Below are 26,378 nucleotides of genomic sequence, written 5' to 3'. Positions count from 1 at the left end.
AACTCACTTCAGCCTCACAACAAGCCTTTGAGGTAGGCATTGCCAGTACCCTGTTTTACAGATGAGGAACTGAGTGCAGAGAGGGTGATTAACTTGCCCTAGGTCACACAGCTAGAAAGGGTTGGAACTGAAGCAGGCGGTCTGGCTCCAGTGACCATATTCTTAACCATTATACCACCACCTTCTCCCTACCCTTGACCATGCCCTTCAAACTTGTGGGAGGTTGCCTTTTCAGCTCTGCCACCATTTTGGTCCTCACTGGGCTGTGGGGCTGAGCTCAAGAGACCCTCTTCCCCACTGAGAGGAAGGGGGCAGCATGAGAGTTAGGTGACTTCCCCACAGGCCCTAGCCCTTGAGGGCAGGCCAGGCCCAAAGGACTAGAAGACAAAGCTCCGAGCTCTGGCCAGTTGGCAGGAGATTTGTCGGGATGCAGAGATTTCAGGTTGAAGAGGCCACAGGGGGATGGGTGGAGAGAAGGACATGGGGGTATTTCTGCCCAGTGCCCTGTCAGCCATGGCAGACTGAGGGGCTTGGGGTCACGTGAGGGGAGGGATCCAGCAGTCCTCAGCAGGGCCTGGATACCTTCTTTGTGCTCTTGGGCTGAGTATTGGGTCAGCCAGGGCCATGAACGACCCGGGGAGTCAGAAACCCAGGGCTCTGCCTGGTGAACTTGGGGGAGTCGCTCCCTGCTCTGAGCCCTAGACTCCTCAGCTGTAAAATGGGCCATATCTACCTTCGAGAGTTGGGTGGGCCTCTCCCGGGTTAGTGGGTGTGAAAGCAATGCCTCATCTGGGCTGTCCTCCAGGAGCCACACAGGGTGTGAGAGAATGAGGCAGTGTGGACAGAGTGAGGGCTTTGAGGTTGGCAGACCAAGTTCAGAGTAGCCTTGAGGCTGGCCGTTTCACCTCTCTGAGCCCCCTGGTAAAATAGTAATAAAGCGACGTGCGCGTTAACATGGACGTGACTGCTCCTCTGCTAAGTGCTTTGCAATTTGGCCCTCACGACGGTGCTTTGAGGTCTGTACTGCCGTCAGCCCTGTGTTACAGAAGGGAAGCTGAGGCTCTGAGAGCTTGCCTCCCTTGTTTGAGGGCACACAGCTAGAAAGTGGCAGAGCCAGAATTCAGACCGGGGCAGCTGGCTCCAGAATGCACCTGCTTCACACACCCCCCGGCTGCTCCGTTAGACCTGCCCGGTGGGGTTTGAGGATGAAATGAGACCGTCCAAAGTGTTAGCCCAGGGCCTGGCCCTTGGTTGGTGCAGGGCAAATGTAACATGCTCTCCTTTCTAACCAGCCTGGTGCTCAGAATCCTCCTATTTTCCAGGGCCCTGGGGCTGTGTTTCCACAGGGATTGGGGCACCTTCCAGCCTACTGCTGCCTCACACCCCTGTTCTCTCTCCCTCTCACCAGGATGTAGCCACCATGCAGTTCTGTGCCAACAAGCTGGACAAGAAAGATTTCTTTGGGAAGTCCGACCCCTTCTTGGTGTTTTACAGAAGCAACGAGGATGGAACGTAAGTTCTCTAACAGCACTTCACCCCCTTTCGGGAATCAGGGATGGAGGGGTGTGGTGACCCACCAGGCAAGAGGGCTTGGGCCCGCCTCTTCCCGGTGCTGCCCTGGGGCTCCTGCTCAGGGTGGAAGTCTGGGGCTCCTGGGTGGTGCCCTGACACGTGGTAGGGACTGGTGTGTGTGTAGGGGTAAGGGGTGGGGACGGCTTCCAAGCCAGCAGTGCCCTTCTGAGGGGCTCAGCAATGGTGGGTGCTAGGTACGTTGGAGGTGAGGGGAGCGGGCAAAAACAGGGCTAAGCTGGGAAAAAGGAGCTCCAGTAACAGCCCCTTCTTCTTCCACACAGATCAGTGCCTATCTCTAGCCCACCCTGTCTCCACCCGCAGCCGTCTCGACACCCTACTACCACCTGTGCCCCCCACCCAATTACCAGACGCTCAGCCTGGCAAATCTGAACCCTTTTACCTGCCCAGCCCCACACCTTGCCACAGGCTTCATTCAAAACCGCACACGTCTTCAAAGCCCCCATTTCCTCCTCTCCTCTCCCTAATCTAGAAGCCACCCACAATATGACAGAAACACACACAACACACTGGCAAATGTAGGTCAGCCATGCACACAGATGCACAGATTCTAGGTTGAGGGTCTGGGGACCTCGGTGCCCCCCACCAACTCGCTGTGTGACCTGGGGCAACTTATGCCCCCTCTCTGGGCCTATATTCTCATCAGTAAAATGAACCAGTTGGATTAGGAGGTCTCCATGGTCTCTTTAAGCAGTCCAGCTCTGGGAGGCTGTGGCCACTCACAGCTGGGATTCTGCAGAACCAGGAAGCGATGGGGCCAGGGAGGTTAATTAGAGAAACGCTGCTGGAGAAGGGGAACTTGGAAGCAGGTTTTAAAGGAGGGGAAGAAAATGGGTCCTTGGGGGAGGAGCGGGGAAGAATAATAGGGTAGAGAAAATGCAAGTAAGTGCAAAGCAGGTATGCTCTGAGCAGGGGACAGAGAGGCGTCCACCAAGTTCCCCTAGATTCTGAAACTCTGGGTGTGTGTGTGTGTGTGTGTGTGTGTGTGTGTGTGTGCGCGCGCGCGCGCGCTGGGGGGCAGGGAGTAGCAGGAGGAGGTGTGTTTCAGTTCGAGGGGAAAACCGATTTTAAAACCTGAAGGAACAAAACAAGGGAAATTAGGTACGATCATTTGCATAACAAAAGGAGTCTTTGTCTCACCGAAGGACTCCCAGCAGGATTTCTTTAAATAATTCTTGTTGACTTTGACTTGACTTGCGGGAGGGAGGAAAAGGGCCCAGTGATGCTCTGGGCGCCCACGGAAAGAAAATGTCCCCACAGGTCCCCTCCAGAGAGGCGATGCCTGGCCAGGCCAGGTCTGTCTCTGAGGTGAAGGCCAGCCGGCCGGGAGAGAGGGATTTTGGTTTGGGAGCAGGAGAGGGGTGTGTTGCAGTGTTTGCCAGTGATTGTTCTAGAAGAGCCTGTGTAGGATGGGTGGGGAGGGGGCAGGGAAGAGGGAGAGACTCGTGACTGACACCGCGAACAGGTGGGAGGTGCTGAGCGCAGGCGAGCCTTGCTGTGGAAATGCAGGGAAGAAGCGGGGAGGGGAGGACCTCACTAGGCAGGACTTGGGTGGCCACTGACGGCAGAGCCCCCCTCCTCCCCAGTAGTGGAGCTGTGGGGAACCCAGAGTGTTAAAGATGGCAAAGGAGCTGGTCAGATGGGGGAGGCGATGGGAGTTTATCTGGGGGCGACTTTCGCTTGAAGCATGGGGGCTGGAGCTGCCTTGGAGGAGACGCTCAGGGCAGCTCAGGAAACCCACCCAGAAGCCCCTGAAGGGTGGGCCAGCCTGCGGGCACAGGTTGAGGCTGAACTGGTGCAAGCCGGGTTTGAGGAGAGAAGAGAAGACGGCCCCAGTTAGGAAGAGGACAGGAGGAAGGTCAATGAGGGACCCCAGGGAGTGCAATGTCATGCCTGCCTCCCCAGGAGGGAAGGGGAAGGAGGCACCAGCACCCCCTGTGCTCTGGCCCATGTGCAGCCTGGCCTGCCTCGTTCAGTCCCAGTCTCTCCTCTGGGATCTAGAACGTGATGGAGAGCCGGGCTGTGACAGCCTGCCTGCTGTGTAACTTTAGGCAAGTCTCTTAACCCACGGAACTTTCTGGGAGGGTGGATATGTTCTGTGTCTGGCTATCCAGTACAGTCTCCAGTAGCTACATGTAGCTGTTGAGTATGTGAAACGGGGCTAGTGTGACTGAGGAACTGGGTTTTTGATTGAATGGAGGTTACTTTAAAGGTCAATAGCCCCGTGGGGCTACCATGTTGGAATGTGCAACTGTAACGTCCACAGCTCAGTTTCTCTGTATGCGCAGTGGGGATAATCATCACTCCTCCCTCACAGGGTTACTTTGAGGACCAAATGAGTTAATGTAAATAGAACAGGGCCTGGCAGTGGTAGCTACTGTTTTCTCCCCATTTTACAATGAAGGGGAAGCTCAGAGAGAGAGAGTCACTTGCCCTGGGCTGCACAGCTGGTTGAAGTGGCCCTGGGACTGGAGCCTCGCCTGTCTGGCCCCGTGGCTCCTGCTCTCCCACACCACGTCCTGAGTGTAGGCCCGTCTGTCAGAGTGAATGGAGTTGAGTCATGACGGGATTGCAGGGACCGTGGCCACACTGAGACCTGGCCCCCCAGGGCAAGGGCAGCGGGGAGTCGAGGGGTCTGTGGATTTGGTGGTGAGGGGCCCCGGGGGACCTTAGAGAAAGCAGTTTCAGACAAGAGTCTGAAGCAGAAAACAGGACTACACAGGGCTCAGGGAGAAGCATGTAGGGAGGAAATCGGGCTCATAGCTCAGAAGACTGGGTCAAGAAACTGGCTGGCAGGGGATAGGAGACAGAGAAGTCAGCGGGTCCAGAAAGATGGAGGGGCTGGGAGGCTCCACAGCAGGGCAGCAGGCCAGTGTCACTGCTCCAGGTAGGAGGCCTCTGGAGCCCGGCCAGGGCTTCTGCACCCTGGAACCTCCCTCCCTTCACCGCCCAGCTGCTGCACCTGATTCTCCCCCAACCCTTTCCTCTTCCTGCCTTACCTACCTGCCCCAGCTTGGGCAGCCATGGTCCCTCCTGTCCCCGTCGCCCCTGTTCCTGTCCTCGTCACCAGCTCCGGGGTGTGTGGGGAGGTCTCCCACATGTATCTCTACTCTCCAGTGGGCGGGCGAGAAGGAGCAGAGAAACGCTGAGCCGCGGTGACAGGAATGACATTTTGACTTGAAAATTGCCAGAGAAGAAATGGCACAGGCTGTGTGGGCATGGGTGGGGCCCAGGCACTTTCCGGGGTGACCTTTCCAGGCTGGGAGGGGGCTGGAGTGGATGCTGGGAAGTGTCAGGGGGACAGCCTCTGCTCCCAGCTCCACCCTGGCTCCTGGCTGCCCCTCCAGGTGGTGGGGCAGGCTTCTGGGATAGGGCCAGCAGGCGTGGCATGGGGAGTGGGCAGGGATGCTGGATTGGAGCCCAGCGGGATAAGCCAATTCAACACTTTTAGTTTGCAAAGCAGGCTCATGGATTCAGACTGGAAGAGCCTAAAGTGTCTTAGAGATTGTCTAAGCCAGGGGCCTTACTTTCACTGCCTTGAATGCCAGTGAAATCTGTGGAAACTCTCCTCTGAGACATACAGATATTCGTTAGTTCGTTCCAAAAAAAATATTTAGTGAACACTTACTAAGTGCCAGGCACTGTTCTGAGCACTGGAGATACACCAGTGATCAAAGAAGACAAAATGCTTGCCTTTACAGGACTTACATTTTAGTGGTAGACCGTACAATAAATAAGGAGATACACAGACTATGTCAAATGTCAAACAGTAACAGGTGAAAAAGAAAAAAAAGCATGGAAGGGGTCTAGGGGATGTCGGAGTCAGGGGACCAGGAGCTGTAAATTTGATATATGGTGCTCAGGGCAAGTGCTCATGTCAGAGGGGTGACATTTGAGTAAAGACCTAAAGGAAGTGAGGAGGCAAGCCATGAACATGGAGATCTGGGACAGTGTTCCAGGAGGGGGACAGCAAGCAGATGAGAGTCACCCACCCAATATCCCCCAATTCCAGGGGTTCACAAACCCTGAAATCCCATCCACAGGTCCTTCCATGGGTCTCAGATGAAGAATGGCTGATAGCAGCCAGCTCCCTGAGTTCACAGGGGAGGGTTCTGCTAGCTCAAAGTCACACAGGGTGGGGGGAGGGGGGAGGAAGGGCAGAACCCCTATCTCCTGATGCTGTGCACCTGCTCCCTCAAACATCACCAAGAGGGGCACCTGGGTGGCTCAGTGGGTTAAGCATCTGACTCACGATCTCAGCTCAGGTCTTGATCTCAGGATCGTGAGTTCAAGCCCCACTTTGGGCTCTGTACTGGACATAAAGCCTACCTAAACAACCAAACCAAAAAACATCACCAAGAACTGGCCATCTAGTTGGGGGGCCTGGGGGGCTCAGTTGGTTAAGTGTCAGACTTCGGCTCAGGTCATGGTTTCGCAGTTCATGAGTTCTAGCCCCCCCACCCCCACCCCCATCGGGCTCTGTGCTGACAGCTCGGAGCCTGGAACCCGCTTCAGAGTCTGTGTCTCCCTTTCTCTCTGCCCCTCCCCAGCCCATGCTCGCGCGCAGCCCATGCTCGCGCGCTCTCTCTCTCAAAAATAAAATAAACGTTAGAAAGAATAAAATAAAAAAAGAAAGAAGTGGCCATCTAGTTCCTGGCTGGATGCTGCTAGTGACAGGTGGCTCATCACCTCATGCAGCTGTAGTTTCCACCGTCTGGCATCCGCAGAGCCTCTTGGGTTGTGGCCCCTCTGTTCACCTGGATTCTGCCTCCCTCGATTCGGGCCTGACACCTTCCCTCTCTTCTTCACCAGCTTCACCATCTGCCACAAGACCGAGGTCATGAAGAACACCCTAAACCCAGTCTGGCAAACTTTCTCCATTCCTGTGAGAGCACTCTGCAACGGGGACTATGACCGGTGAGAGGAGAAAATGTCCCTCCCCAGCGCAGGTGCAGGTGCAGGCTGCCGAGGCAATATGGGCGGAGCCTCCTGGAGCTGCACTGTCCCTGCCTCTCACCTCCCTGGGCAGTGTCTGCCTTTATCTCCTCCCAGGCCTCCCTCTCCACCCTCCCCCACCGCTGTCTGCCCTCCCCTCCCCCGCATTGGTGAAGACCTCCCCAGGCTGGGGGATTGGGATTCCCCGGGGGAGCCCTTGTGGGTGTTGGGGGTCCTGGCCTGGAGCTCTGCAGCCTGTGTCTCCATGATTTCCAGCGGAGGGGCAAGTGGGAGCGGGTTGGGGCTCTAGATGCAGGCCGAGGTGGCCGGGGCCCCCACCAGCCCCAACTCCTTGCAGATGGAATCTGGGGAATCAGCATCCCAAGATAAATGGGGGGTGGGGGGCTGGGGCGGAGTACAGAGAACTCGTGAAACTTTTTTGATGTGACAGCTTACTCTTATGACACGTCCACTATCGCCATCACCCTTTAGAGTGTAGACTGTTGGGCGCAGGTCCCGGGTACGCGGCTTCTAATCCTGGCTCTGTGACTTAAAAGCCCTGGCACCCTGGGCAAACTTTGACCTGTCTGAGCTTCAGTTTCCTTATCTGTAAAATGGGTTTTAAATGGCTACCTGCCTGCCTTAAAGGGCTGCTCAGAAGCGCCACAAGCAGGCTCTGGTGTGCATAAAATACCAAACCTGGCATTTTGTCCACAAGCGTTTGTAGACTTCCTACCATGCACCAGGCACTGTGCGCTAGATGCTGGGAAATCCGCAGGGAACAAAACGCATAGTCTTCACCCTTTGCCCAACCTTGTGGAGTTTACATTCTCGCGGGGGAGGCAGACATTAATCCAATAATCACACAGAGAAACATGTAATTACAAACTGTGGTAAGTGCCGGGGAGTGGGGTGGGGGTGGGGGTAGAAGCTGGAAGCTGGAAGCTGGTATCGGTCTGTGTTAAGTCATGAGAACCCAGCCTGGTTTCCTGGTGATTGCTGTTGCTGGGGGATGAGCTGGCAGGGGGTTCACAGGCAGGGCTGCCTGGGCAGCCTTGAGGAGGCCGGGGCTCTGCTGGCCACTTCAACAGGAATACTGGGGTGTCAGACACCTTCGGGGCATCCTGGGCGATGGCACTGGCGTGGGCTCCCTGGGACCCTGCTCGCAGTGGCTTCCGACTGGGTAGGTGTGATGGGATGGAGAGTGAATGACAAGGTGGATGGCCTTCAGACACTCCTGTCTTCCTCCAGGAAGCCCTCAAGATTGCCTTACTAGGTTGCTGATCCAGGAGATGAAGTGGCTCCTTTTCCTGCCTCTTTGTTGGGAACAGAACAGCCACAATCTGCTCCAAAGGCTGTCACTGAGCACCTCCAGAGGCAGTCACAGAGGCTGGCTCCACTATGCCAGCAGCTGTGTGGCACTCGGGAATATAAATGTAGCCACGTTTCCATCTTGAGGGAACTTGAAGTCTGACCACAGGGAGTTCAGATGTGTGCACATCTGCATTTTAGATAGCTAAATAATTGTGCAAAATAAGACTGGAGACAAAGATAGGCATTCCAGCCAAATGAACCCCTGGTATGTGTCTGACCGGGTCCTGAGGCTTCTGGGGTGCTGGGGGCTGGGAGGACGGTCTGGTTGGAGCAGCAGGGTGAAAAGGAGGCTTGGGGAAGGCTGGGAGGAGCTGGGGGGTATTGGTTCCTGGAAGAATGGTTGAGATGACAGGAAAAGGGAGGGGAAATTCAAGGCTGAGGGATGGGAGAGCCTGGCAGGTCAAGTTGCACAGGGTGGGAGGAATTGAGATCTCTGGCTCCTCTGCCCAGAGGCTGTTGGGGGTCCAGCTGACCCCCCCACAGCCCTGCACCCTCAGAACCCAACCTCGTCAGGGACAGTGAGGAGGGCAGCCAGGCTCAGAGGCCTGGGGTCACCGTGCAGCCACTGGAGGAGGTGAGGGTGTGGTGGAGGGTGCAGATGGTGGGGAACACCCCCACAGGCCCCCATTTCCCCCTCCCAGGCTGAGCCCCAGACCAATTTCCTTGCAGAATGGCCAGGCAGCTGGGTCCTTCTCCACAGCCAGGAACAGATTGACCGTGAAGTGAAGTGACTGATGGTAGTGTTAATGGAGGGGCCAGGCATGTCACGCTGGCCTGGAAAACGAGCAGGCCTGTCTGCTGCTGTGCTCCAGGGTGACCTATGTACCCAACAGCCACTTGGGAGGTGCAAATGTCCGGGAGGCCCTCTCAGGGGAGGAAGGGGAGGGGTTTGTGCAAGAAAACAAAGCCACTTTTCCTCTTCCGTCTGAGGTACCTCTTGAAGCCTCACAAGAACACATTCAGTTTGATCTAACAGCCTTGTTTTCCCAGCCAGCCGGCACCGGGCACCAGGTTGGGTGCCGTGGGCATTCTGAGCGTCAGACCCAAGTCTCCCTGTTAGGTTGCTCCCAGGCCAGAATGGGAGGCAGACAGGTAGTAATAATAATAATAATAATAATAATAATAATAATAATAGCAAAGGCTCCTGTAGCACCTCGTGGTAATTTATGTCTATGAACTAATTTAATTCTCCCAACGATTACTATTTCCCCTGAAAAGGGGGCTAATACTATCCACCTTTTACAGGTAAAGGAACGGAGGCCAGACAGGTGAAGTAGCTTCCCCGGTGTCTTACTGCCAGTCAGTGGTGGAATTAGGATTTGGAACCAGGCAGGCTGGCTAGAGAACCCGTGTTCTCAACCTTCAGTCTGCTGCCAGATGTCTGAGACGGGTGTGAGCGGGGTACGTTTGGAGGAGGGCTCGCCCAGGGACTTGGGGCAGATCTGCTTTGAGCCTGGAGGTGGAAGAAAGACTCAAAAGCCTTGACCTCTGCCCAGATCAGGGGGTGAAAGGGAAGTCAAGGTCATTAGCGTTTGGAGCCGGGGTCAAGAGACAGAAATGGAAGTGTGACGGGGAGCCAGGGTGAGGGGCTGTGGGACAGGCACAGCGATGCTCTGCCAAGGGGACAGGGGGGACAGAGAGCTGGCAGAGGTGGGGTGCCCGAGGCCTCCGTACAGGTTGCAAGCAGGAGAAAGAAGCGGAGATGGTCAGAGAGGCAGCAGGGTACGCGGGGAGGGCGGCTGTGAGCAGGGCGCTGAGAGGGGAGAATCCAAACGGGAGTTATCAACTCCTATCATGAAAAAGAGGCCAGGAGGATGAGAACCAGGGATCTGTGAGAAAGGATCGTTTTCCTGCCATGATGGGAGTCGGGGGTGGGGGGTGGAAATGAGTTAAGATTGCTGAGTCTTTCAGACATGGGCCAAATTGTGTCCTAGTTGGCTTGAATGCACTCTCTTATTTTGTGCATTTAAATCGCGCTAGTAACCCAGAAGTTGGGTACTAGTGACACGCCCATTTCACAGATGGGGAAACAGAGGCCTGGAGCTTCTGTATCTTGCCAAAACAAGGAGAAGGGACATTGCTCTTCTCCAGAAGTCGCCTCTGGCTTGGCCCTCCGGTTTGGGGTCCCCCTGCCTTTGCTGTGTCTCCAGGCCAAACCCACGCGAGCCAGCTGAGCACAGTTGGAATCAGGGGAGCTGGCCTCCAGATCAGAGCAAGTCCAGCCCTCCAGTGGAGTGAAGTGGGTGATGACAAGAAGCACTTCCCCTGCCTTTCCTGAAGTCCCCCTACTCTCTCCTTGAACCTTCTGTGATTTGAGGATTTAGTCCCCTTAAGCCAGATTGCCCTGGTTGGGATGCTGCCACTCACTCACTCACACCTTAATGTTGAATGAGGGGATTTTTAAGAGGGTCGGTTGTCCTGGGTCCTCATCTGGGGAGAGGATTCCCCAGAATTGGGGGCTCTCACCTCATAGAAGCTTCATGTGCTTCTGCCAGCCTGCTGGAGAAGGGAAGTGCTTCTCCTCTGAACCCCACCACATGCCGAGGGACCCAGCCACTACATGTGCCCTGGGTTGGGAGAGTTCTTTCCTCCCCAGCTCGCACGTGCAGAAACTGAACTGCGACAGAAGAGGTTAGGGCCCTGCCGTATGGCTGGGGTTGCATGGAGCGCTGCCATCCGGTCTCGCTGCCTGCTCAGTGAGCCCTGACACCCCCTCTTCTTGGCCTAGAAGCCTCTAGGACTGTTGACTGGGGGGCTGACTCAATCAGGCGAGGGGACTTGTCAGCCCAGTACCTCTTCCTGCCCCGGGAGACGCTCATTAGGAGGCAGACCTGCACCTCTGCTGGGGAGGGGCAGGGGGGGCAGGCTATGCTGCCCGTGTGCCAGTGGTGTGTCAAGAGGGGGGCCTGCAGCCTTTGCCAGCGTCCCTCATCCCTGCTGCCCTGCTGAGGCTCACACACACCCAGCTCTGCAGAGCCGCCTTGTGACCTGGGGAAAGCCACACACCCTGGGCTTCCCTTTGTGATTTTGTGGAAGGAGGGGATTGTTACTGGGTGGTAACTTCTCGGAGTTGTTAGGTCGTAGTCGGGCAACGGGCATTGAATAATACTTATGTTCCCTACCATATGCTAGGCACTGTTCTAGAAGCTGAAGATACGTCGGTGAACAAAACACACAAAAATCCCTAGTGTCGTGGGGCTGATATTTTCATGGTGAATAGGGGATTGTTTGGGAGACAGGGTCTTGGACAAAAGGCTGGAGTGTTTTAGATGGAACAGAACAACACGTGTCCAGTGCTGGTGTGAATGATGCGGGAATGACATAGTTGACTCCTCACAGCACTCCAAAGTGGGTACGATGATCCCATTTGACAGAGGGGTAAACTGAGTCCCTGAGGGGTAGGCCAGTTGCACAGGGCTACACAGCTGGTACCTGGAGGAACTGGGACTGCCCCAGAGCCTGCAGCCTTCTCTGGCCACCTCACTGCCTCTCAGATTAGGGGCTCCGTGTTCTGAGCCTTAAATGTCAAATAAGACGTTCATTCCGTGGGTAGCAGAGGCCCATTTCACTGTCCTGTACCCAGGAGCCCCTTCTCTATTGTGCGGTCCCCAGAAATCACAGTTGGTCTGATATGAGCCTTTATTAGGCCTGTGCTAAGGGGTTGGAGCCAAGGCCCGCAGCCCACAAGTGGCACACGAGGTGACCCAGGGCAGCCCAGCCAGGGCTGGACAGTGACAGAACTGTCCATAGAGTAGTCAGAGCCGTGTCTGGCTTCTGCCTCTGCCTTCCCCTGTCTTGGGTGCTGTTTCTCTCACCTCCTTCTCCCCCAGCGCTGGAGGCTGCAGTCTCTGAGCTAATCTGACCCCCTAAGCTGCAGCCATCCCTAGAACCCTCAGCTGAGGCCGGGGTGGGTTTACACAGGAATCCACACTCCAAGTGGTCTTTACCTCGGCTGCAATGTCACATTCCCCAAGGAGCTTTTAACAATCCCCCTGCCCAGGCCGTACCCCAGACCAACTGATTCTGAACCTCTGGGGTGAGGCATTGGCCTCAGGATTGCTAATGCTCGCCAGGGATCCGGTATGCAACCAGGTTGGAAAATCAGTGCTCTCATCTGGAGAAGGTCAGTGGTTCTGGAGCACATTCCAATCAACCAGGGGACTGACCAAAGCTACCTGTGCCCGAGTACTATCCAGACCAATTGAATCAGGCCCTGTGGCCCTGGGAGTTTTAAAGAAAAGCTCCCCAGTGATTTTTTTTTGGGGTATCCAAGGCTGTGGCTGTAACTGAGGTCCTCCTACAGCCTCTGAGCATGTGGCTGTCACTGATCGAGTCGCCTGAGAGGCTGGTGTTGGCGACCAGCACTCCTCCCTGGGGTTCCTGAATGTTCCCTACAGAGCTGCATGGCTCTGGGAAGGACTGGGGGACTTTGGCATTGTGAGGCAGGGTCCTGGCTCTGACCCTCACCCGCTCTGTGACCCTGGGCACATCACTGGGAGCTCTTAGGGCTCAGTTTCCCCATCCGAATATGAGGGGGCTGGAGGTTATCACTCCAGAACATGCACAGCAGAGGCGCTAGGGAAACCTTTAAACTAGATCCCGGGGCACTGCCCAGAGCTGCCAAGAACTGGACCTGGGGCTGTGTGTGTCTGGTGATCTGCCAGGTGGCCTGGCTTGGATGCCACGAAGGTCATGTCCAGCCTTGTCGTTCCAGGAATTGGAAGTGGCAGAGCCCAGGCACCCAGGCATGGGTGTCCCTGATTTAAATAAATTTCATATGAAAAACTATCCAAGGGGCGCCTGGGTGGCTCAGTCGGTTAAGCGGCCGACTTCAGCTCAGGTCATGATCTCGAGGTCCGTGAGTTCAAGCCCCGCGTCGGGCTCTGTGCTGACTGCTCAGAGCCTGGAGCCTGTTTCAGATTCTGTGTCTCCCTCTCTCTGACCCTCCCCCGTTCATGCTCTGTCTCTCTCTGTCTCAAAAATAAACGTTAAAAAAAAAATTTTTTTTTAAATAAAAAATAAAATAAAGAAAGAAAGAAAGAAAAACTATCCAAGTGTGGCCAAATGCCCAAGTGAGGAGGACGAGGCATTTTTTCCTTTTTTTTTTTTTAATGTTTATTTATCTATTTTTGAGAGAGAGAGAGGGAGAACACACGGGGAGGGGAGAGGCAGGGAGAAAGAATCCCAAGCAGGTCTGTGCTGTCAGCGCAGAGCCCGATGCCCCAGCTCTGTCTCACAAACCGTGAAATTGTGACGCAAGCCCAAACCAAGAGTCGGGTGCTTAACTGACTGAGCCACCCAGGTGCCCCAGGAAGAGGCATGTTTATAGAGACCCATCTGTGTGCCAGGCGGGGTTTGCTGACTTGCTTTGCAGCTGTTCTGCAAGGCTGCTGTTGTCCTTCCTTGAAGATGATGGTCTGTGGCTCAGAGAGGTTCAGTGACATCCCCAGGTCCCACAGCATCTGAGTCTGCACCCCAGCCTCTTTCCTCTCTTTCCAGCTCATCAGCTACCTTCAGGAGCCTAGATTTTTTTTTTTTTTCTTTCCACACAATTCACCTCAGAGAGACATAGTTTTTTTGTTTTTCACAAGAATTTAGAGGGTTCCTTTAAATGGTGGGCTTCTGTGCCTGCCCCATTTTACATTTTGGTAACAAAAATCCGGTTGGTGCACAACCTACAAGACGTTCCCTCATTGGGAACAGTTATGTGCCCTGTTGCAGGCGGATCGGCACCCCGCCCCGGGGGCCGTGAAGGCGCATCTGAAGGGGGATAGCGCCTCCTGCTGGGCGCTGCGCAGTCCCGAGGCCTACTCCTCGCAGACCCGAGGAGATGGGCTGCGGCCATGGGCGAGATGATGAGATGTTAATAGAAGACGGGCCCAGGCACGGGTCTGTGCGAGCCCCACTTAGGACTGAAGGCTGGAGACCCCGGCTCCCCACGCCTCTCCCGCCTCCCCGGACCCTGACCCTGCAGTGGGACCCTGGCAGCTCCCCCCCCCTCGTCCCTGCCTGGGCGTCCCTGGAGGACCACTGGCACCAAGGGTTAACCCGCAGCCCTCCACCTCCCTCCTCCCACCTCTGGTCTGCTAGCCTGTTGCCATGGAAACGAGCTAAAAATAAAATGGGCTCCCAAAGCCCAGCCCCATGCACAGGAGTCAAAACAAACTAATTAAAGCAGCCAGGCTAAAATGTGAAGATAATTACACCCTCACTCAGGAGCCAGTCGTCGCAATGGAAAAGCTCAGCAGGCCATCCCCCAGTCAGGGGCTCTGGGTCCTTCCCTGCTGGGCTGGCTCCCCACCACTCAGACTCCTCAGACCCGGGGGTCCCACCACACACACCTGCAGTCTTGTCGCCCCCTCCCCAGGAGAGCCCAGACTGGTTAGGCCTGAGATCTGGGGAGCGCCTCGCTCCCACCACGACAGCCCCGCCCCTGATAAATTCACAATATGGCTTCATCCTGGGACCTGTGTCCCTTCTGGGGTGGCCAAGGAGAAGGTGGGGTGAACTGAAGTCTGCAGCTGTTTTTCCACATTCTCCCTGAAACTTGGGGGAGTCCCTACACAGCTTTCGGGCTGCCACTGTCCCTAAGACCTTAGCCAAAAGGCCTCAAGATAGTTCCTTTGTCTCTTGGGCTGCTTCGTCTCCAGTGAGGGCAGCTGGAGCCTAGTGGGGGGCCCTGTATCCCCTTCTGGCCCAGGAGCAGGGGAAGGGCCGCGTTCAGGCCCCACAGGTGCTGGGTCAAGTTCATCCCACCACGGTCCCTTTGCCTTGCAGGACCATCAAGGTGGAGGTGTACGACTGGGATCGCGATGGCAGGTAAGCAGGCAGAAGGACAAAAGGTGAGCAGGGATGGGGACAGCTCCGGGGGCGAGAGGGTCTTCCCTCCCTCCCTGTGGGAGGTCCCCCAGCTCCAGTGGCTTGTCCCTGCCCAGCTCCACTGAAGCACCAGAGGCTCTGTGACCTGCATGACAGGTTCCAGGGGCATAAGAGGCCTCTTTTCCCAAAATAGCTGCCTAGCGGCTGGCCAGTGACTAAAATCTCCTTACATTTGGGAGAATTAGGATTTTCTGAAATGTGCATATCCTAATGTACAGAAACTAGCAACCCCCGAGCGACCCCCCGAGCATTCATGGATGTGTTCTCTGTGTGAGGCTAAGCACACAGAGGCCCTGGTGACCGGGCACAGAAGACAAGCTCAGCCCTCAGAGACTCCCCCGAATCTAGTGGGGAGGCCCTTGGTGCATCAGAGGATCTGTTTGCAGGGAGCAGGCCCTGAGGGAGTCGGCTTTGGGAAGTGTAAGCTTTTTATTTTTTTTAAGTTTATTTATTTTGAGACACAGAGCAGGGGAGGGACAGAGAGAGCAGGAGAGAGAGAATCCCAAGCAGGCTCCGCATTGTCAGCAGACAGCCCGACTCATGAACCGTGAGATCATGACCTGAGCTGAAACCAAGAAGTATGCTTACCGACTGAGCCACCCGGGCGCCCCGGGAAATGCAAGCTTTGACACACTTGAATGGTCTCCAGAGCCACGAAGCAGTACCTGAGTAGGGCCAAGCCTGGCCAGTAGGGTGGCACTTTCTAGTCGGGTTTGGGGAGGTCAGTGCCCTCCCTGTCTGTGAATGTGCCCCCAGGGAGCAGCCTCACTGGGAATTCACAGATGAGGACCAGAAGGGGCCTCCTGTGGCTGTAGTCCAGAAACCTCACTGGCTCCTACTTGTCTGTTGGACCAAAACCAAATATGCCTTGACGTTTGTGACTCCATTCTGTGGGACTGCCGGGGGCGTTGCAGAGGCCCCTACTCCCTGTCGATGCCTCTCAAGTCTGCGACGTGGATAGGAGGTACTGTAAAGGGCTGTGCAGACAGCTCTAAGTTAGGCCCTGGCCGGGCCAAGTAGCTCACCTTTCCCCAAGGCCTTCCAAGAAAGGACACCAGTGCCCCAGCACCTGTAAACTCGCTCTGTCCCCCGTCCTCCCCTCTTCAGCCACATCACAGGCACGTCAGCTCCATGTTTTCACCCATGATTTACTTCATCTTACTCGGGAGCTCCCCATATTTCTCCTTCACTGGGGAAAACTGGGGACAGCCACCAGATGCCGTAGAGGCCTGCAATCGAGGAGCTCATGGTCTGAATGCAGAGAGCTATAAATACGTAGTCAAAACACAGTGTGGACTCAAGGCAGAGCCAGGCCCCGGGGACACGCCTTGGGCCTCACTCCCCGGAAGGCACTCCAGGTTCCCTCTACCAGGGACAGTGACAGTGGGGGCAGTCCCAGGAGGTGTGGCCGCCGCAGAAAACACCTCCAGCTGCCTGGGTGGACGTAGCGTAAATGGCCTTTTCAAAAAGTGTTATTGGGAAAATGTCCAAATACGCAGAAAGACAGGCGAGTTTAATGAATGCTTTTAAGCCTATCATCTGAATTTTACAAGTGTTACATGTTGCCACATTTGCTTTATCTGTGTTTTGCTGATGTAGTTTAAATTACAGACATCAAGGCGTTTTTACCCCTAAATATCTCATTGAGAACGTCTAAAAAATAAGGACCTTTTTCTACATAACTGCGAATGCCATTATCACACCTGACGCATGGAACAATCATTCTTGAATACCACCGAATATTCGTTTCATATTTAAATTTCTCCAGTTGTCCTCAAAATCCCTTGCACGGCTGGCTTGTTCCGACAAGAACCCGAGTCCCGTCGTCCGGGGCCCCGCACTTTGCTAGGTGACCACTGGGTTTCCCGCCCCATGGGTGACCCTGGACACTTCCCCAGGGACCCAGCTTCTCTGCTGGCACGCGCCCCTGCAGAAGGGCCCCAAGCAGAATGGGGAGCCAGGGGAAGGGATGTGGGAGGCGGGGAGGTGGGCAGAGGCAAGGGGCGGCCTGGGCCGCTTGGTCTCAGCGGCAGCCCTTCCCTTGCAGCCACGACTTCATCGGGGAGTTCACTACCAGCTACCGGGAGCTGGCCCGTGGGCAGAGCCAGTTCAACATCTACGAGGTGAGGTGGGCGCCCTGGGGGCTGGGGTCTGCTCTGATAATACATGACTCCCAGACATTGAGGACTCCAGGGGGCCATGTGTGGGGCTGGGGTATTTGCACGCTCTCCCGGGAGGTGGGTGTTATTGTCCCATTTTACAGTTAAGGAGCCTAAGTCTCGGAGAAGTTGGGGAATTTGCCCAAAGACATGCGGTTCAGTAAGTGGAAAATCAAAAGGCAAACAGTGTTGACGTGTCTGGCTCCAAATCACTGAGTAGCAGTTGGAGCCTGCTGGCCAGGGAGAGGGGACAGCTGTGGAGAGGCCTCCACAGAGTACTTCCAACAAGGTGGGAGGTAGGGGTGCGGGTGGGGCGGTGGGGGGGGACATTACCAGAAGTCTCTGAGGCCTGAGACCCAAGGTCCTGAGTTCAAGGTGGCCCTCTGCCTTCAAACAGACCAGTCTCAGGGCCTGCTGAATATCTTACCTTTTCTGGAAGAAAAGAGTCAGAGGAACGGGAGTCAGGATCCCTCCACCTCCAGGACCTGGAGAACCTGGGACAAGGCCCCCAGTCTTTCGGGAGATGATAGTGTTTGCCCTTAAAGGACACTTTCCGCTGCTGAGCCTTTGTGTGTGGGTGTGCTCGCCCTCCCGGGATGCTCTCCCACCTTCCAAATCTGGCCGAGTTCCACCTCCTCTGGTGGCCTTCCCAGCCACGCCGGCCTCATGCTTCCTCCCTGGGAACTTCATGCTTCCTCCCTGGGAACTTCATGCACGGTTCATGCTAGACCAGCTTAACTGCAGATACTTATAACCCTAATAACCACTTGGGTCCCTACCCTGACGCTACCACGTCCTAGCTATGTGACCTGGGCTAAGTTCCTGAACCACTCTGCGCCATGCATACTGAGAATTAAATAAGTCACTAGACCAGTGCCTGGCCCCTAGTGAGCGTTGTTATTATTACATCACTGCTGTCTTCCAGCATCATCTGTTGAGCGTCTGTGTGCCAAGAGATTTACATTTCACCACGGCCCTACAGTTGGGCTCTCTCCTCACATTAGCAGCCACTCAGCTAGCGAAGTTGAAGAACAGGCCTTGACTTCCCGTCGCTGAGTCTGAATCGCTCCACACTTTCTTCACTCCCTCCCCCTGTGTCTGGGTTCTGAGTGGGCAGGTCTCGTGTTCCAGTTAGACAGAAGCTCCCTAAGGGCAGGCCAGGTGACAGCCCTTTCTGTGGCCTCCTGTCGTGTTGGCCCTGGGCAGCGCTGGGCACCCAGCAGGTGCTGATGATCCGTGCACACACTGAACTCCCTTGAAGGAGGCCATTGTGAAGATAGAGCGTGGGTGAATTTCTTTGAAAGGGCTCTGATCCTCACAGTTAATTGCTTTGTTTTCCGCATCAGCCAAGGGAAGGGCTGTCTTTGTTCCCCCACCAGGCAGAGAGAAGCAGGCCCCATCCTTTCCTTCTCTGGCTTCCTTTAAGGAGATTTTTTAGGGAAGTGAAGTGAAGGGATTACATCTTTGGGAGTTTGGCTTTTAAGGGTGCTTGACAGGCTCTGAAGAGGCCATGATCTCTCAAGCTCAAAGCAGATAAGGTTGGGTTGACTTGTTTTCCCCATCAGAAACACCATCAGGTAGAAAAGGAATTCAACTCTGGCAGGGCTTGCAGTATGGGGCGGGGGTCACTGAAAGGCCTTTCTAGAGTCCAAATTGTCTGAAGGGAAAACAGGCTTCTGTCAGGAAAGACCCTTCTCCTGGGCCCCGGCATCACCCTGGGTGTCTGACTCCTATGTCTAGCTGTCTGCTGGCCACTCCTCAGACTCAGCCTTCCCAAACTGAAGGCCTCTCCACAGCTGTCCCTTCTCCCTGGCCAGCAGGCTCCAACTCCTGGGCGGTCGTCATGGGGGGCACCTCAGGAGTCACCCTTGACACCTCTTGCCCCTCACCCCACATGCAGTCCACAACTGAATCCTACCACCTACACATTCTGACATTTGTTCCCTCCATTCCCATTCACCTCCACCGCCATGATCTCCCCCGCATGGGGGGCTTTGCAACGGCCCCCTAACGGCCTTCCCACCTCCTACCGTCCTCCACTCAGTAATCCAAGGGCTCCTCCAAAATGGCAGTCTGACCACCTCGCTGCCCTCCTTAACCCTTGGCTGTGCATCCCCCCTACTGCGTCAGCCCGGTTCATGCAGAGGAGTGGGGAGGAGGTTCCAAAAGACGCCCTCACCCCAGCTGAGAGTCTGCAGGGCCCTTGACCCACAGGGTAGAGTCCAAGCTCCTCCACACCCCAGCAGCCTGCAATCCGCAACCAGTGGGCGTGCGTAAGTAAACTCACATATCCCACCCCTAGGAGGCCCTGGGGTCTTGCTCCTTCCCTCCCTGCCTTCCGCCACTGTCAGCCCCATTATGCTTTCCAAGGCTCTCTGAACCGCCCTGCTGGCTCAGCCTCTGTGCTTCACTCCATGGTGCCTCCCCTGGGGCTCCCTTAGCTTTTCTTCACTTGGTTGGGTCTTGGATCTTTGGAGACTCCCTTTGGGTATTATTCCTCCTCCAGGAAGCCTTCTCTACCTGCACACGCACTCCACCCCCAAAGTCTGAAGTAAATACCTCTCCTCGGTGCTCCTATGCACCCCCCACCCCCTGGCTATTACCTGTTTGTCAAGCTTCCTGTCCCCTCAAGGACCATGACGTCCTCAAGGGTGGAGGCAGTGTCTCACTCCCTATTCCCAAAGCTGGCACAGCTCCTGGCCCCTGAGAGCCATTCAGGGACTTGCCTGCACAGGAGGGCCCACCCCAGACTTGCCCTGGGGGGCCGTCGGGACCCTGGGGGTGTGAAGAGAGGGAGAGGAGAAGGCGGAGAATTCCAGCCTGGGAGTTGGGAGATTCCCTGGCTGGCCCCCAGGGGGCGATAGTCCCCCACGTGGAACTTCAGGGTGCAGCCATTTAGGGCTGGAGAGGTTGGTACCGTGGGGTGAGGGTGGGGTGCTGGGAGGGCACGAAACCTCAGAATAAACAGGGCGTTTCTTCAGTGCCCACTTCACATGAGGATCTGAGAACAAAACATTGCTTTAATATTAAAACAGTTATAATTAGAGAGTGGAAATGTGGAATACAGGCTAATTTAAAGGTAACCCAGAAGACTTCAAAGAAATGTGCTTGTGGCCAGGTCCTTGGGCGACACCCAGCCCCCCAGGAGTCCATGTTTATTCTCCTCAGCTGGGAGGAGACTTTGGAATAAAAGTTTGAGGTGTATTCAGCTCTAAAAGTTCCACACCCTTATGGGACAGATTGAGAAACTGAGGCACAGTGCAGGGTTGGAGCTGGCCTACTACATGGTTTTCCCGTGAATGTGTCTGTGACCAACACATCATCCGAGTGGCCTTCGTACCTGTGGAGGCTCTGAGGTTGTCATGGGCTCTCTCCCCAGGCTCGCAAATTTCCACCTGCAGAGCTGTGGCCAGCCTTCCCACCTGAACTTCCCACCTGGGACCAGCTCTTCCTTCCTTCTGTGTCTACCTGGTCAACCCTGACCCCTTTCCTGCTCCCGCAGCCATGCCCCGGGCCCAAGACCTGTGTTGACTTCTTGACAATGCTGTTTTGCCATAGCTCTCTACCTGTTCCAGCAACCCGCTCATGACCTCTCACCTGGACTAGTGGGGGCGGTAGTGGTCATAGTAATAAAAATTAATAGCAGCTAACGCTTATGTAGTATTTACTACATTGTGGACCATGTCCTACACACTTTGCTTGTATTGACCTATTTAATCGTCATACCTTTCTATAAGGTAGGTACTTTTTATTCCCATTTTATAGATGAGGAAACTGAAACCCAGGGACGTTAAGTAACTTGCCTACAGTCACACAGCCAGTAGGTGGCAGAACCAAGAGGGTAAATGTACCCCTGATGTCTCTCCTTCTCCCCTCCCCTCCCCTTCCAGCATCCTAGAACCTGTGATCTTGCCCCTGCTAGTTTAGAAGTCATCAGACATTTAGCTTGGCCCCTCTAGGCTCTCTGCCAGCCAGCGCAGTTTACTCTTCCACTCTGTGGCCCTGCAGTCAAACTGGACCCCAGTTCTGTGCCCGCCCCCTGCCTCCCCCCACCCCCTGCAACTATCTCCTCTGACTGGAATGCCCTCCCTCCGTCTCCCGGTGCCCCAAACCCTTCCTGTCCTCAGCACCTGCCTTCAACACCACCTGTCCCGGGGAGCCTTACTAATGCTGGACCTAGAACAGTCCTTCTTTCCTCCAACTCCCTTCACATTTCTGGCTCCCCTTTTTGGTATCTCTTGTCCTGTATCTCCCTAGGACGTATCTTTCTCCAATTGGAGTGAAGGTTCTAGAAGAGAAACTGGTATCCCCCACTCCCCCCCCCCCCAAGTATTTGTGAAGGAATGTGTTTGTATTTGTTATCAAGGTGACACCCAGGTAGGCAGGAAGGCAGGCTGAGGGCTGGAACCTAGTTTCCAGTTTGATCACTACCCAGAGCAGCTGTGTGACCTTAGGCAAGTCACTGTCCCTGTACCTTCATTTCCTTATCTCCAGAAATGGATAGCAACTCTCATTCCGACAAAAGAGGCCTCTGCTAAAGACAGAGCTGGCCATCCCTGGGGAGATGGGGGGAGGGGGGATGAATTCACCAGGAACCTGTAGAGGACCTAGGGTGTGAAAATCAAACCACCTTGCTTCCTTTGATGGGAGATTAGGGGAAGGCTGGGCCTGAGCTTCCCAGGTGAAAACAAAAGAGCTGGTGAGGCTCAAGCCCAGTACGGATGTGGCAGGTGTGAAATCCCCCCGGAGGGTTCTGGTCCTCCTCATTCACCCAGGGCTTCTCAGCCGTGGTTCTGCCGGCATCTTGGACTCGATGATTTCCTGTGATGGGGGCTGTCCTGTGCACTCCAAGATGTTTCACAGCATCCCTTGCCTCTACCTTCTCCCCCAGTGTGGCAACCAAAATATCTCCAAACATTGCCAAATGCCTGGGAAGGGGGGGAGGTGGCAGGCAGTTGAGACCACTGAGTTAAGCCCAGCAACAAGTGATTTTTTTTTTTTTTTTTTTTTAGCATCTACTAAATATGCCCCTAGGTCTGTGATATATTCTCTGATGACAGGTCTGGTTTGGAATGAGAGCTTTCACATGAAGAACAGTTAAGGAAATTCTAACTGCAGTGTTGGGGGCAGGGGGGAGCCTCAAAGGCCTCTGGGCAGCAGTAGGGCTGGATCTCAGGGAGGGGGAATTGGTGGAGGAAGGAGGGGAAGGCATTTGGGGTGAGGGGAGCAGCCTGAGCCAACACACAAGGGCAGGCACAGACAGGGCCCCTTTGCAACATCGAACCTCCTTTGGCTGCTTTGGGTGGAGGGCGTGTTTGGGGGAGCAGTGGGGAAGAAGATGAAATAAATATTATTCCTGTTGTGTTTGGTCGTGGAACACTGGGTCTAATCAGGAAGCCCGCGCGTATAAATCTAAATGCCAATCTCTCATAAAACCTCCCGGGACCCTCCCCTCCCCTGGACCCCACATTCTGCTGGCTGGGGCTGGGGCCACACTCGGGTCGTTAGAAGCTCTGGGGGCCCAGCCCTGACTGCTTGGAAACACTCCTTCTTATCCTGTGACTGTTTTCTCTTGCAGGTGGTAAACCCCAAAAAGAAAATGAAGAAAAAGAAATACGTGAATTCTGGCACAGTGAGTGGCACCCGCCGCCCCCCGCCCCCCCCCCCCCCCCCGCTCCCACCCCCGCCGTCCCCTGCAGCCTGGCATAGACATCCTGAGGTCCAAGCTAGGTCTGGTGTCAGGAGGTGCGCATGTCTGCGGGGTGGGCTTGTGCAGAGTGTGGGAACCAGACGTGGGGGCGTTGGGGGTGGGGAGGGATGGGGCCGATGGAGCCTCCCCCTGCGGGGAGATAGGAGATGTAGATGTAGATGGTGTAGGCCATACCTGTGACACAGAATGAGAAATTCCCATGGGGACTTCCTGTAGAAAGGAAGCAGAAAAGGAGTAGAGGCCCTTGCTGTGGGAAATTCCCCACCCCGGTGCTTTTTCATAGGTTGTTTCCTTGAGAGGCAGACATTACCATCCCTTTGTCATAAAAGAGGAAACCAAGGCTGCAGGCAGGGAAGTGACTCGCCCAAGGTCACAGAGGCAGAAAGTCACAACCAAGGTCGTAGCTAGAGATGGCAGTGAGCCCAATAGTTAAACTGAGCGCTGGCAGCCGGCACTGCCCCTGTTTACCACGACTATCTAGGATCACACTAGCCCCGTGGCTTCTGGGGGCTGATCTTCAGGACATTCATGCATTTATCCAACAAATGTTTACTGAGCACTGTCATGTTCTAGGCGTGAGGGATACAGCTGGGAACAAGACAGACTCAAATCTTTGCCCTTCTGTTACTTATATTTTAGTGGGGGAGACAGAAAACAAATATATATATATATATATATATATATATATATATATATATATATATATATATATACACACATACATATATCTGTATTTGTCCTGTGGTTTTGAGTGCTGTAGAAAAAAGTATACAAAAGGTAAAGTGTTGGGGAATGCCAGAGACACGATAACTATTTGATGTCAAGTAATTAAAGAAAGCTTTTCTCTGAGAAGGTGATATTAGAGCAGAGATTCAAAGAAGGGGAGGGAGCAAGTATTGAGGATATTGGGGAAAGAGAATGCTAGCTGTAGGGATCAGCATGTACAAAGGCCCTGAGGCGGAGCCCACAGTGCACTTCTAGAACAAGCCAGCATCTTTGCCCTGCAGATACATTCAAGATTTGTACCCTTCGTGTCCCTCTGTGCTGTAGATGTCCACAGTCCCATCTGCAAATGCAGCCACACTTAGTCATTAGAGTTAAGCAAGCTGCACCTCCAGACCCAGAAGAGGTCCTAGTCAGGGAGCTCCGGGGTTCCTCTGAGGAACCTTATTTTCTCCATCTGTAAAATGGGGCGAATAAATCATCCCTGCCCGGCTTACTGCGCTGGGTGGCTGTGACAGACAGATGGAGACGCAGGCCTGCAAACTGCAAATTACTCTGCTCATTCAAAGGGGACTGATTGTAACTGTTTCTCAGTCAGGAGAATGTTGGAGTAATATTTCCTTTGTCCAAAGCTGCAGTGTGTCTGCTGCAGGCTGTCAGCATTGGGGGCAGGATCATTCTTCCTGTCCCAGGACCTCCCTGTGCGTCGTGGGGCGCTTAGCACCCCTGGTCTCAGCCATGGCTACCAGTAGAGCCCCAGGCATCGGCAGAGCCCCAGAACTTTCCTACACATTCCCATGCCCCTAGGGGAGGCAGCACCTTCCCCAGCTGAGAAATCTCAGAGGTACTGCTAAAAAAAAAAAAAGTTTGAAAACCATCGATCTCGTTCCGTTTTCTCAGAGATAAGGAAACTGAGGCCCAGAGAGGGGACATGATTTGTTTCAGGTCAGTCTTCACCGTAACAAATCAGTCAGGGTCCAGGATGCTTATTAAAATGCCCGTGCCCTGTCCAGTTCTCTGGGGTTCCATTTCAGGAGGCCCGGGAACCCGTGTACAGGGCTTCTCATACTTAATTTCCTGTGTGCAGAATCTTCGGGGAATCTTGTTAATGTGCCACGAATCTGCATGTCTGCATTCTAAGCAGCATCAAGGTGCTACTGCTGCTGCTTCTGGTCCAGGGACCACACTCTGAGCAACAAAGTCCCTGGGTGAATCCGTATGGTCAGGCAGGTTAGGGAGCTGCCTCAGCCCAGAGCCTTGTGGGGGGCAGTGGGGTTCAACCCCGGCTGTCGGTTAGACTCATGTGAGGAGCTACAGAAAGATCCAGGGCAAGAGCCCTACCCCCAAAACGGATGTAATTGGTTTGGGGGTCCCCACCCAGGCTGCAAGATGATCATTGGTCATCTGGTGACCGCTGGCCAGGGTAGAGGCCACTGCCATGGTCCACTGCTAGTGAAAGGAGGCTTCGTCCGTCCGGGTGCCTGACACCATAACCACAGCAGGTAGGGGTCTCCGAGGCCCGGCTCAGCACCCACAGACCTTCCCATTATTTGGGCTGATGTCAAGCAGAGGCCCTCCCTGGCCTACCCAGAGAGTTGGTCACGATAGCAGAATCTGCACCAGTAGGGGCTTCCCCAAATTCTAGGGTAGAGTTCTCTGGCACAGGTGATAGGTCCCCTGCCCCAGTCTTGCCTCATTTAATTGGTTTTGGCAGCCAGGCTTTCACTTGTCTCCATGATCCTAAATCATTATTGTAGCGAGGTGCCAGGGAGCTGCCTGTCTTGGCCGAGCTGATGCCAAAGCCGCCAGGAGGCATAGGTCGAAAGGCATCTGCTCTGAAGGGGGGCCCCCCGTCAGGTACCTCCAGGGAAAGAACAGGCTGCTTATGAGGGTCTCAGGGCTGAGAAGGCAGGGATCACGAGACACCAGAGGGATGAGTCGGGACAAGTAAGGTTTAAGATAAGCGCAGACCAAAGAGGGGTGCTTTAGGTCGACAGTTAGCAGGACGTGGAAGGGTGGAGCTAGTCGGCTTTGGCAGGTTTTCGGGCCTGTGTCAGGAAGACCCCCTTGCCCTCCACACTCCACATCGGTGTCCACTTAGGGGAAACTCGTGCTCTTGGCTTGACCCCTGTGCCCCAGTGACAGAGGCAGGGCCCTCCTAGGATGCAGTTTGGCATCAAGGTCAAGAGTGCAGGCTCTGGAGTCAGACCGACCTGGGTTCCAGTCTCACTCAGCCGTGTCCTGGGCAGATGGCATGACCTCTTTGAAGCCAGTTTCCTTGGCTATAAAATGGGACCACAGCTGCACTTCTAGGGTCGTTGTGGGTACTGTATGCAGTGGGGTCCGCAGAAGTGGCCTGCTGTGTGCCCCCTGACTCTCAGCGAACCGTCTCCCCCCAACCCTGGGCTCCCCGCTGACCAAGCTGCCTTTTGTTTTCAAGGTCACGCTGCTTTCCTTTGCGGTGGAGTCCGAGTGCACGTTTCTTGACTACATCAAAGGAGGGTGAGAAGAGATCCAGCCCGGTTTCTTTGGCTTCAGGGAGAGGAAGGGGGCCCCACCCATCGACATGAGCAGCTCTAGCCCCACGCTGGCCTCTTTGAGGCCCCAGACGTAGCCTGTGAGCCCTGAGCAAACGCCCATTTCTGGCCTCAAACAACTCGCCCGGAGCCGTGCATGTCCCTGGATCCTGAGTGGCCAGAGAGGAGGCTCCTGAGCTGTGGAGGCTCCAGCCTGGGTCACATCAGGTTCCCTTGCAGGGATGGGATCCGGAGGTGGTAGGGACTCCGTGGCAAAGAGAACTAAGGGCTTAGGGAGGCGGTGGAAAGAGCCCTGGACTAGGAGTTAGGAGGCCCAGGCTCTCGGCCCTTCTTAGCCACTTGCTAATTTAGCCCCATTACTTTGGGCAGGTCGCTTTCCCTCCCTTCGTATCAGTTTCCTCCTTTACACACACAGAAGTTGGAGTCAAGTGAATTCTAATGGTCCTTCCTTCTCTGAGCTGCTGATACCTG

At 54.9% G+C, this 26,378-nt stretch overlaps 1 protein-coding gene across 3 annotated transcripts in view; it reads left to right on the top strand.

The window, feature by feature from the left end:
- Window positions 1–26,378, top strand: part of CPNE5 (copine 5) — a 93,257-nt gene that overhangs the window by 56,813 nt on the left and 10,066 nt on the right. For 2 of the 3 annotated variants that reach the window (XM_042938589.1, XM_042938588.1), the window contains 6 exons: window positions 1,409–1,512; window positions 6,403–6,507; window positions 14,677–14,718; window positions 16,826–16,901; window positions 22,516–22,569; window positions 25,811–25,872. In XM_042938589.1, the coding sequence (XP_042794523.1) occupies window positions 1,409–1,512; window positions 6,403–6,507; window positions 14,677–14,718; window positions 16,826–16,901; window positions 22,516–22,569; window positions 25,811–25,872 (443 nt within the window). Of the gene's footprint in view, window positions 1–1,408; window positions 1,513–6,402; window positions 6,508–13,625; window positions 13,789–14,676; window positions 14,719–16,825; window positions 16,902–22,515; window positions 22,570–25,810; window positions 25,873–26,378 lie in introns of those variants that run through there. The other variant, XM_042938590.1, reaches the window with a different exon arrangement.

This window comes from Panthera leo, chromosome B2, assembly GCF_018350215.1.
Source record: "Panthera leo isolate Ple1 chromosome B2, P.leo_Ple1_pat1.1, whole genome shotgun sequence".
Classification (NCBI taxonomy): domain Eukaryota; kingdom Metazoa; phylum Chordata; class Mammalia; order Carnivora; family Felidae; genus Panthera; species Panthera leo.
The sequence above is the reverse complement of the archived record's forward strand: the minus strand, read 5'-3'. Positions and strand labels throughout refer to the sequence as shown.